At 38.9% G+C, this 12,087-nt stretch overlaps 1 protein-coding gene and 1 pseudogene across 1 annotated transcript; both read left to right on the forward strand.

The window, feature by feature from the left end:
* Nucleotides 1-3,716: 3,716 nt before the first annotated feature.
* On the forward strand, nt 3,717-4,668 carry LOC127624511 (chemokine XC receptor 1-like; annotated as a pseudogene).
* Nucleotides 4,669-8,829: 4,161 nt separating this feature from the next.
* Nucleotides 8,830-10,027, forward strand: LOC127624512 (chemokine XC receptor 1-like). Its single transcript, XM_052099295.1, has 2 exons — nt 8,830-8,882; nt 9,045-10,027. The coding sequence occupies exon 2, from the start codon at nt 9,053-9,055 to the stop codon at nt 10,025-10,027; it is 975 nt and encodes a 324-aa protein (XP_051955255.1). The 5' UTR covers nt 8,830-8,882; nt 9,045-9,052.
* Nucleotides 10,028-12,087: the final 2,060 nt, after the last annotated feature.

Below are 12,087 nucleotides of genomic sequence, written 5' to 3' on the forward strand. Positions count from 1 at the left end.
GCAGCTGGCAGCACAACAACTTCCCGCCACCAGCCTCCTTAACTACCAACATCTAAAGAAGGCCATTCCGCAACGTGCAGGTCACAGCCCCGAGTAGAGTCGTCAGCTCTTTAGATCCCTGAGCTTCAGTAAGCACGGCTGCCCATTTGCTTTTCCCCAACAGCATCGGACCCACATCATGATGATGCAGACAAAGGAATTCCTGTACTTAGGGGCTTCCCTGAGGAGGATTTCCCTCTGCACGCCTTTGACCAAGTGAAAGCAACTGATGGTCAACATCTCCAGCCTAAAGTTGCGCCCACATACCCATACTTTTCTATTATTAAAGAGCGGTTGTATCGAGTGACGCAGGACACTCAGACCAAAGAGAATACAACTCAGCTATTAGTACCAAAGAGCCGCTGGGAAACACTCTTCCATGCTGCTCATTATAATCCAGTGGCTGGCCACTTAGGTCATGAAAACACTTTGAACTGTTTAATGGCCCAGTTTCATTGGCCGAACATTCACAGCAACATACGCAAATGTCAATTGGTGAATTCACTGGCCACCCCAAAAGTGTCATTGCGCACTCTGCCATTGATCGAGGTTCCCTTCGTGGACATTATATCTGACTGCACACAGGCATCGCTTTGTATTAGTTCTGGTTGACTATGGAACATGATATCCAGAAGCAGTGCCTCTACGCAACATCTCAGTACGTAGTGTTGCGGAGGCACTCTTCAAAATGATCTCCCAAGTGGTTTTCCAAAGGAAATTCTCACTGATTAAGGCACAACATTCATGTCACGTACACTACCTAAACTGTATGAATTATTAGGCACTAAATCGATTCACATCAGCGTTTATCACCTGCAAATCAACAGGTTGGTCAAACGATTTAATAAGACCTTGAAAAACATGATTTGTAAGTTTAAGACGGTAAAAATTGGGATAAGTGTCTCGAACCCCTGCTGTTTGTAGTACAAGAGGTCCCGCAAGCCTACACAGGGAGCAAAAGAGAGCAAAAGTCCACACTTTGGTGCAGGTAACACAGGAGAATTTGCTCCAAGCACAAGAACGTCAATGCCAACTGCACGACAGTGGCACTTGACCATGCAAATTCACACAGGGAGATAAAGGGCTTATATTGATGCCAACTTCGAGCTCCAAATTACACACCAAGTGGCAAGGACCCTTTGAGGATACATGAGTTGGAAATCTCGATTATGAGGTTAGGCGAATGGATAGGGTAGGGGCATATCAAATCTGCCACCACAACCTCCTCAAACCGTGGAGGGAGGTGGTACCTGTAACCTTGGCGGCGGTAGTTCCAGAGAGGGCAGAACTTGGGCCAAAAGTGACTCCCAAACCAAATTCATTCACCCTAGTCCCTTATGGAGACCACCTCTCACAGTCGCAGCTTACAGACATTACCCGGTTGTAAGCAGAATTCACGGATGTGTTTTCACTCCTTCCCGGTAGCACAAACCTTATAGAGCACCATATTGTAGCCACCCCATGGGAGGAGGTTCATAGCTGCCCATATCGTCTTCCTGAACACAATAAAAAGATAGTTCTGGAAGAATTGGAGGCATTGCTTGAAATGGGCAAAATACAAAAGTCGAACAGTGATTGGGCCAGCCAGGTAGTTCTGGTACCGAAGATCAACAGCTCGGTCCGGTTCTGTGTTGACAACCGGAAAGTGAATGCAATGTCCAAATTTGACACTTATCCAATGCAGCAAATTGACGAGTTACTTGATCAATTGGGCGTGGCTCAATTTTACTCGATGCTGGACTTAACAAAGTGTTATTGGTGGATCCCTTTAACTCCAAATTCCTGAGAAAAAAAATAATTTTCCACACCGTTTGGATTACACCTATTTGTAACACTTCCATTCGGTTTGTTCGGAGCCCTGGCCACGTTTCAGCGCCTAATGGACAAGATCCTCAGACCGCATACGGCATATGCCGCCACATATCTAGACGATATCATAATTTATAGTAATGACTGGCAGCGGCATATGCAACATCTGAGGGCTATCCTGAGAGCACTTTGACAGGCGGGACTCACGGCCAACCCGAAGAAGTGTGCATTTGTGCAGGTGGAATTTAGGTATCTGAGGTTCTACTTTGGTCATGGGCAAGTGCGTCCACAGGTTAATAAAACCAGAGCGATTGCAGATGCCCAAGACCAAAAAGGAGGTAAGGCAGTTTTTGGGGCTGAGAGGCTACTACCGGAGGTTTGTGCCTAGCTATTCTGATGTCACTAGCCCGCTGACTGACCTTACTAAAAAGTGGGCTTCCGATCTAGTCCAGTGGATAAAGTAGGTAAAGTCTGCACTTTGTGGTGGACCGCTGTTACATGCACCTGACTTCTCTCTCCTCTTTAATTTGCAGACAGATGCATCATTAAGTGGGCTGTTCTTATCCTCTGCTACTACCTCTTCCTATACTCCGCAGGAAGGATACTAACGCATGGATCACCCACTGGTATCTGGCTCTTCAGCCCTTTAAATTCGAGGTGATCCACAGACCGGGGGTGTAGATGGTTGTGGCTGATTTTCTCAGTGGCTGTATGCAGGCTGGATGTTGCCCGGCCTGAGTCAGCGGTGAGGGTATGTGGCATGGGGGCATGGTCACGTGTCTATCTGCGGGAGAAGGAAAGCGGTAAGGCTCGTCACCTGGGCTGTAATTACACTAACACCTGTCTCTCATTATAGTGATGGTGGAGGGAGACCTGATAAGGCACACCAGAGCGTCAGAGTGGGAGAGAGAGTGGCAAAGGAACTGGTGTCTGAATGACTTGCAGCAAAATTCAGAGACTCCATTTATATAGTCCTATGAGCCCTGTTTGAGTTGGCCACTGAGAGCCATTTATCTGTTGACCTGAATGTGTGGAGGAAATAAATGCTCACCTGAACTCTTTGCTGTCTCCTTACTCACAAACTTAGAGCCTTCACAGTCTTCTTTTTCTTAAACAGGAACAGACTGTCTGACCGACATGTAAAGCAATAGACCTCAGTTTGTTTATTATCAACAAAACCACAGTGTGCAACTCAAGCCTATTCACAGGTTATACAGACAACACAAAAAGAAAATGAGTGCCAAATGCAACAGCATGCTAACATGATTTACCTTTCTGATGGGTTTGGTTGCTTATCTGATCTGATGTTACAAAATTCATGGAAAAAAGTAGAGCATTTTGTTTAATCTTGGAGATCTCAAAGCCACTATGGTTTCCTTTGTGCATGTGACAATAAGTGATCTACAGTATAGATTGAGGTTTGGGGGAGGATGCATGTTACTAACCTGTCTTTCATAAAAAACAACCCTCACACATCACTCCAGAGTCATTCTGGTCTGTTTGAGATAATGATAAGTTCTTCAAACTTTCAGCCTAGTTATTTTACAAAGTTGATCTAACATCATTATGTTTTCATCACAATGAGGATTCGCATAACCAATAAGAATGCAACTGGCATGAATCAAGAAGAACTAAGATGAATCCAAAGTTTTCCACTGTGCAAATCTGCATCGTATGGTAACACGCTGTTGTGCTTTTCAAGGTAAAAATCAACAGAAATAATACGAATAATTCAGGTAAAACAAAATGTTCAAGTCTTGAATTTTAAGTGAACTGATTGGTATAATTTTTTATCTTCAAAGAGTGAAGAACTGAACCTGCATAAATCCAATTTGTGAATCAGTGAAACTGTTTGCATGCCCATCAACATGAATGCTGAGAATACAACAGATGCTTTTGTATACGACGATGAATATGAAGATGAACTGTGTATCAAAGAGGAGGTGGTAAAAGTTGGATCCATTCTCATTCCACTGTTTTTCACACTAGTGGTTGTGCTGAGCTGCATCGGTAACATCCTGGTTCTGGTCATCTTAGTACTTAACAAGAGTCTCAAATCTCTGACCAACATATTCATCCTCAATTTAGCTCTGTCAGATCTACTGTTCACTTTTGGACTTCCATTCTGGGCATCTTACCACATTTGGGGCTGGACATTTGAAGAAATCGGCTGCAAATCTGTCAAATTCCTGTTCTATCTTGGGTTTTACAGCAGTGTGTTCTTTTTAACCCTGATGACCATTCAGCGATACATGGCGGTTGTTCATCCCCTGTCGGACTGGGAGAAATGCAGAGGGTTTTCAATCGCCCCCTTTATCGTGTGGATCCTGAGTGGCTTGACTGCACTGCTGGGCTCACTTCGTAGCAAAGTCCTACGAGAACAATCGAATAACGGCACATATTGTGAATACGACAGTACTGAAGTGAAACATGCCATTGTTTATTTTCAAAATGCTTTTTTCTTTATTGCATTTATGATTATGGGTTTTTGCTATGTAGGAGTACATCAAGCGATAAGAAAATCCCAAACCAATAAGAGACACAAGACTGTAAGACTAATTTTCTGTATCGCACTGGTGTTTTTTATTGGTTGGGCTCCATATAACATTGTTATGTTCTTAAGATCTTTGACCGATCATGGTTTATACCCGTTCACATTATGTAAAATAAGCATTAACCTTGACTACGCATTTTATGCTTGCCGATTGTTGGCTTTTTCACACTGTTGCATGAACCCTGCATTTTACATTTTCGTAGAAGTTCCTGAATCATTTAAGGACAAATCTAAGGAGGATTTACCATAAAGATATAGAGGAATAATGTTGTATAATACAGTTAGTATTTTATTTAAGTTATATTAAGATATATGTATTTGTTTAGCTTCCCTCAAAGGTGCACAAGTAAATCTTTCTTCATTAAACTATTTTACTCTTTTGAAACATGTGTATAAAATCATATAAAATCATCAGTTGAGGAATCTAGTCATATCAGTAAACTCATAAAAGCTCTTTTATTCTACATGGAGAGGGTCCCATCATGGAGGCTGCCATGTTAGGATCACATGACCAGCCGACTACCACTCTCAGTAACCTCAGTGCTCACTCTCAGTGTTTTTTGACACTTTCACTCGTGGATTAATATCATGGCTGACTTTAAATAGTACATTCTGACTAGAAAGACATTTGAATCTGAAAACTATTTATTTTGAATGATGCTGCATCTACTCCACACTGTGTCGCTGTAAATCCAAGATGACACAAACAAATGAAGTTACTGTCCCTTTAAGAAAAGCGCATCATCACATAACATTGATGACATGTATTGTTAAGAGCAGTTTTTCTTTTGAGAGCTGTAGATTTATCTAACAGTATAAGGATGGGCAAGGAGGTGGTGGGAATCGGCTGAACAGTCAAAATAACTTTTAATGTAAAACTCAACATAAATAAATACACACACAAGTGCAGTGTGGCAGTGTGCGTTTCTCTCTCTCTCTCTTTCTCTCGAACTGGCGTCTCCGGCTCCCATATATCTCGCTCTCCCGCCGATCAGCGGATTCAGAGCCAACCATGCAGCCTCTCTGCCCAGCCACGCCCTCCTCCTCTTAACAATTTATTTCGTACTTTTTATTTTCTTTGTTTTACTATTTTTTTTTTATTTTGTGACAATAAATAATATATTGAAAATACTTCTTATCAGACCAATGCACAAGCAAAACATTTGGATTTCAGTTTTTCATACATACAGTTTCAGATACATATTAGGACTGCTAAAGGCAATTTATTTTATTACATGCTTTACATTTTTTTTAAATAGTTAATGCATTTAGGCCTACTTCATAAAACTTTTTGCAGTACAACTTCCAGTTATATAGTCAGTTGTCAACATCAAATATGTTTATATGTTAGTTCAGTGTTTGTGAAGGTGGATTTGAAATTCATAAATTCTCCTGACTTACTGTAAAAAACAGCTATAGATGGGTAAATGCACATTATGCAGTTATGCTTTTGTGAGTTGACTGGAAAGTGTCATTTTCTTCCTTTACGTGACAAAATGTAAATCTGTGTGGTCTTTGTGGTAGGAAGCATGACATCATTGACCTACATAAACAGGAAACATAAGATGTGAGATCATACCAAATGTATTTTTTCTCAGGTATTTTTAAGAGTTTAATTTTGGTAATCCAAAAATAATAAAAACCAACAATGTAGATCTTTAAACAAATCGTGTTTTGTAAAACCTAAACACTTATAACAAAATTTTTTTTTTTTATCTATTTAATAACATTGATTGTACAATTTCGTACTTGAGGTGTCTACTTCAAAGCTAAAATAAGATTTCTTAATATAAGATAAATCAGTTTTGATTTATTTAAAATTCCTATACTTCCCATTCGTGTTGTCACGGTACCAAAATTTCAGTAGTCGCTACCGATACCAATTTTAGTACTACAGCCTAAATATGCTAATATGACAATGTGCTATTGAACACATCCGATTAGCCTATTTAAAAAGTTACATTTCAATGTAAATAATAATTAAAAAAAGTTTTGCGATTATTTGCACATTTTCTTATTATACAACAGCACTGAAAAAATGCATATCATATAACAATTGAACTTCTACGTGGACATATTTCTGGGGGATATGTGGACGGCATGGGAAGCCCTATAATAAGAAAACTAATAAACACACACACACACAAAGGAGGTAAAAAGAGACGCTCCAATCTAGGGCACAACACTGCATATGCACATCCCAAGCACAGTGACCAGAGTGCTTCAAAAGAGTTCATGTAAGATTATTGTGAGTGTACAACATGTAGACTCAGGTGTCCCCAGAATGTGCCTGTGAGGTTTCAGCTCAAAATACCCCATGGATCATTTGTTATACCATGATGTAAATGCCTCTTTTTGGGTGGAATCAAAAACACGCCGTTTTCATGTGTGTCTCTTTAAATGCAAATGAGCTGCTGCTCCCCGCCCCCAACATAGCTCTGGTCTCCGTGAATACAATCAGAGACAATGCTAACTTTAGCTGTATTAGCCGTGGAATCAGCTAACAAGCACATTCGGAAAGGCGATTTGCAAACATTCACAACACGTTATGCATAATCTATAAAAGCATTTTTAAAAATCCTCATCCAGTAATAAATGACCGTGAGGCTGAGTTCGGAATGGCATACTACTCAAGAACGGATTAAGACCTGAGAGGCCCATGGGCCGGTCCACCACGGAGGCCCCCCATGATGTGACTATGTTCACCTTTATAAGCTATAGACAGAAGAAAAATATGTAGCAATGTCTGACACGGCCAATTATATGTACTTTTTAATTATGAATCATGCGTTATCAATTGGGATGTGCGCTGCATTCAAATACCAAAATCACTATTCGTAATTCTGCACGTGTTTAGAGTTCTTCAACCTTCAATTTATAACAGATATCTCAAAATAAATCATTTATTTAGAGCACAAGGCCCTTTGGATTTAGAGGCCACTGGGCAATGGCCCAATCGGCCCGGTGGTTAATCCGTCCTTGATACTACCCATACTACTCTCACTACTTCTGCCATACACTGGTGGCCAAAAGTTTGGAATAATGTACAAATTTTGCTTTTATGGAACGAAATGTATACTTTGATTTATCAAGGTGGCATTCAACTTATCAAAATATATAGTCAGTACATTAATAACATGAAAAATTACTATTACAATTTGAAAAGAAAAAAGAAAAATCAGAACTTCTTAAACTACTTCAAAGATTTCTCATCAAAAAATCCTCAATGTGCATCAATGACAGCTTTGCAGATGCTTGTTATTCTAGCAGTCAGTTTTTCCAGATACTCATGTGACATTTTACCCCACACTTCCTGTAGCACATGCCATAGATGTGACTGTCTTGTCGGGCAGTTCTCACGCACCTTACAGTCTAGCTGATCCCACAAAACCTCAATGGGGTTAAGATCCATAACACTCTTTTCCAATTATCTGTTGTCCAATGTCTGTGTTTCTTTGCCCACTCGAACATTTTCTTTTTGTCTTTCTGTTTCAAAAGTGTTTTTTCTTTGCCATTCTTCCCATAAGTCCTCCTGAGTCTTCTCTTTACTGTTGTACATGAAACTGCTGTTGAGCGGGTAGAATTCAATGAAGCTGTCAGCGGAGGACATGTGAGGTGTCTGTTTCTCAAACTAGAGACTCTGATGTTCTTATCCTCTTGTTTAGTTGCACATCTGGTCTTCCACATCTCTTTCTGTCCTTGTTAGAGCCAGTTGTACTTTGTCTTTGAAGACTGTAGTGTAAAACTTTTAGTATGAAATCTCAGTTTTTTGGCAATTTCAAGCATTGTATCGCCTTCATTCCTTTATTCCTTCAATCTTCATTCTTTTTGGCCATTTTTGACCCAATATTGACCTTAAGACATGCCAGTCTATTGCATACTGTGGCAACTCAAAAACAAAGACAAAGACAACGTTAAGCTTCATTTAATGAACCAAATATCTTTCAGCTGTGTTTGATATAATGGTAAGTGATTTTCTAGAATCAAATTAGCAGTTTAGCATGATTACTCAAGGATAAGATGTTGGAGTGATGCTGCTGGAAATGGGACCTGTCTAGTTTTGATCAAAAATGACTTTTTTTCAAATATATATGGTGCTGTATTTTACATCAGTAATGTCCCGATTATACTTTGTGACCAGTTGAATGCCACTTTTGTTAAGTACCAATTTACTTCCGAAACAGTAAAATCTTATGAGCACTACAGTGTGTTGTAAACTAAGTTTTGAAACTCCCATTTACCAGCTACTACCTTAAAATGGTACTAGGAATAGCCACAACACTAACAAACAATCCCTTTCATTGTTAAAGCAAGTTTCATTTCATATTTTCTGTACATGTGTACAAGATTTGAGGTAGGTGCATGTTACCCTCCCATTCCTTATAAAAGCACTCAAACATCACTGCTAGATCAGCAATGCTTTTGAAGTTTAGCTTTAATTTGTTGCTTAATCTTCTCAGTTTGCCGACAGTTTGAAGAGGTACTAAGACTGTCAAAATTTAAGTCATTTATTTATTTGTATATATCGTTTTTAAGTTAAAAATATGTTAATTAGAATTATTCAGATGTTTTAAAATAATTATTGAAATATGTTTCTCTATTTTCTCTTTTCCATTTAATATTACAACTCCAATCTATAAAGAGAGCATCATGACTGAGGAGTCCACAACAGAGTATAATCTAGAGCCAGACCAACTTTGTCGCAAAGAAGAGGTGGTTAAAGTTGGATCCATCATCATTCCTCTTTTCTTCACTCTTATGGTTGTGCTTAGTTGCGTTGGTAACTTCCTGGTTCTGGTCATCCTGGTGTTCTACGAGAAGTTAAGCACCCCGATCAACATCCTAATCCTCAATTTAGCTCTGTCAGATCTACTGTTCACTTTTGGACTTCCATTCTGGGCATCTTACCACATTTGGGGCTGGACATTTGACGAAACCTGCTGCAAAGCTCTGAAATTCCTGTTCTATCTTGGGTTTTACAGCAGTGTGTTTTTCATAACCCTGATGACCATTCAGCGATACATGGCGGTTGTTCATCCTCTGTCGGACTGGGAGAAATGCAGAGGGTTTTCAATCGCCCCCTTTATCGTGTGGATCCTGAGTGGATTGGCTGCACTGCCAGGCTCTCTTCGTAGCAAAGTCATGTCACATATTACAAACCTTTACTGTGAATATGACAGCATTGAAGTCAAACATGCAGTTGTTTATTTGCAAAATGTTTTTTTCTTTATTGCATTTTGCATCATGGGATTTTGCCATGTCAGGATGTTTTGGATAATCAGAAAGTCACAAACAAGGAGGCGACACAGAGCTATTAAAATCATTTTCTGTGTTGGTTTGGTATTCTTTATAGGTTGGGCTCCATTCAACATTGTTATGTTTTTGAGAACTTTGATGGATTATGGTTTACACCCGTTCATAATCTGTGATGTATCCATTCGTCTTGATTATGCATTTTATGCCTGCCGTCTGATGGCTTTTTCACATTGCTGTATAAACCCTGTGATCTATGTCTTTGTTGGTGAAAAATTCCAGAATCATTTAAGGGCAATGCTGAAGAAGATTTGTCCAAAACAAAAACAACTACCAACTAGGAAACTGTCCAGAGTGAATTCTTCTAATTAAAGAATTCACCCAGGAACATGTATCGCTCGCTCGCCCACTCACTCTCTCACACTGTCACACTCTCTCACTCTCTCACTCAATATCAATGTAATAATCCTAATATTAACATTATCATAATTATTATACTTACAGAATTGTATTAAATGTAAATACAGAAATAAATGTAAGATTCAGGTGACCTTATAAAATGTCTTTTCACTGCATCTAAAAGTTTTGAGAAAATAAAGCATTATTTACTCTGTAAATGGGTGGGGGTTTTTTTTCAACTTTACATACTTTCATGTCCTAGGGGATGATTTTTATTAAAACAGATTTCAACTTTTTTACTTTTTGTTATAAAAGGGTCTCATTAAAACTAAATTAGAAACTCTTTACCGTGTCTTCATTGTACCTATCAAATGCCTTTTACGTATAGATTTGATCGTTTTAGCCCTGTCTTCTGGAAATGACACTGTGATGAAACTTTTCATGACTTTGAGAAAAATATAAATGACAAAAATGATATAAATTTCCTGTGATGCATAAACACTGTTGGACATTTATATTAGACATACATTTTTTTTAAAAGAATTGTTTTTAATGACACTGACTTTCTAGAAGTCCACAGTGTTAAAAGTCCCCAAACTTGAACAAACGCCTACATATATCAATCAAAAACTTAATTATACTGTTTTATGAACAACTTAAACAGAAATACATTCTACATTTTTGACTGTTTGTCAAAATAAATTAAATAAAAATACCCCCTTTTCTAAACAGCTGCTTATAAATGCAGAAGTTTCATCAAGGTTAGTAACTTAATTTTTAACAACAGCCCTCATTTACAGTGACATTTATCCTGTCAGGGTCGCATGCCGCAAGCACATTCTGTCAAGTTACACAATGAAGCAGTCTTAGTTGTTTCTGAACAAAATGTTTTATTGCTTTTGATCATCTGTACATGCAATATAGATCAAATTGGTTTTTCAATGTGGTACTCAGTGCTGTTGGGTTGGTCAAGGGCACATAGGGGCTATATCAGATTTATTTGTTTTTCGTTAAATAATACAGAAGATTAAGTATTCACTGACATCGCTGTCTCTCAGTGAAGTTGTGCTGGTCTTAAACCCTCACTCACAGTTTCCCAAGATAATGCTGTCAGATTTTGTGCATCATTATATATACTTGTTCTTTGTTATTAAAGTTATGTAAAATGTGTTTAATTGTAATGAAAACAATGCTACAATGCTAAACTTGTTAATGGTCCTAATAGGCCTAATTTTTTTTATGCAATGTTTATTATTTATTTGTTTAGATTTTTTGGGAAAATGTGACCTGGATTTGTGATATTTACTCAAACGTTTGCATTGTTCAGATTACACAGACAGCCGTATGCTGGGGTGCAATGGAGCAAGAGATCTCTGCAACCGTACCTGTAGCAAAAATCATCAATTAAGAGGCAAACATCTGTTCAAGCTTTACAAAGCGTGAGGAAAATATGTTCTATTCATTATTAACACTAATTACAAAAAATGAAGCAGAGAGTTCAGTCACTCCATTGCTGGCATAATGGGAGCAAAACTAGGAGGTTTTGCCATAAACCTGTGTTAACATAACCACCACTCTCTCGTCACACATTCCTTACGGTTAGCACTTCACAGGAGTTTCCATGACAGAGACAATACAAATCTTCAAGTATTAGATGTGCAACCCAATTGGCCCAGTTGCTAGGGAGGGTAGAGTCAAATGGGGTAACCTCCTCGTGGTCGCTATAATGTGGTTTGCTCTCGGTGGGGCGCACGGTGAGTTGTGCATGGATGCTGCGGAGAACAGCGTGAATCTTCCACATGCTCCATGTCTCTGCAGTAACACGCTCAACAAGTCACGTAATAAGATGAGCGGATTGACGGTCTCAGACGCAGAGGCAACTGAGATTCGTCTTTCGCCACCACGAGGATGTAGAGCACATTGGGAATTGGGCATTTTAAATTGGAGAGAGAGGGAAAAAAAAGATGTAATTAATACTTCTAAAGATATAGGTACACAAATTTTGGAAAACATTAAAAAGTTTTTTTTTTTTC

This window comes from Xyrauchen texanus, chromosome 31, assembly GCF_025860055.1.
Source record: "Xyrauchen texanus isolate HMW12.3.18 chromosome 31, RBS_HiC_50CHRs, whole genome shotgun sequence".
NCBI classification, from domain to species: Eukaryota; Metazoa; Chordata; class Actinopteri; order Cypriniformes; family Catostomidae; genus Xyrauchen; species Xyrauchen texanus.

What these genes read in the sequence shown, in the direction of transcription:
- LOC127624512 (XM_052099295.1), top strand. Translation starts at nt 9,053, where the DNA reads ATGACTGAGGAGTCCACAACAGAGTATAATCTAGAGCCAGACCAACTT.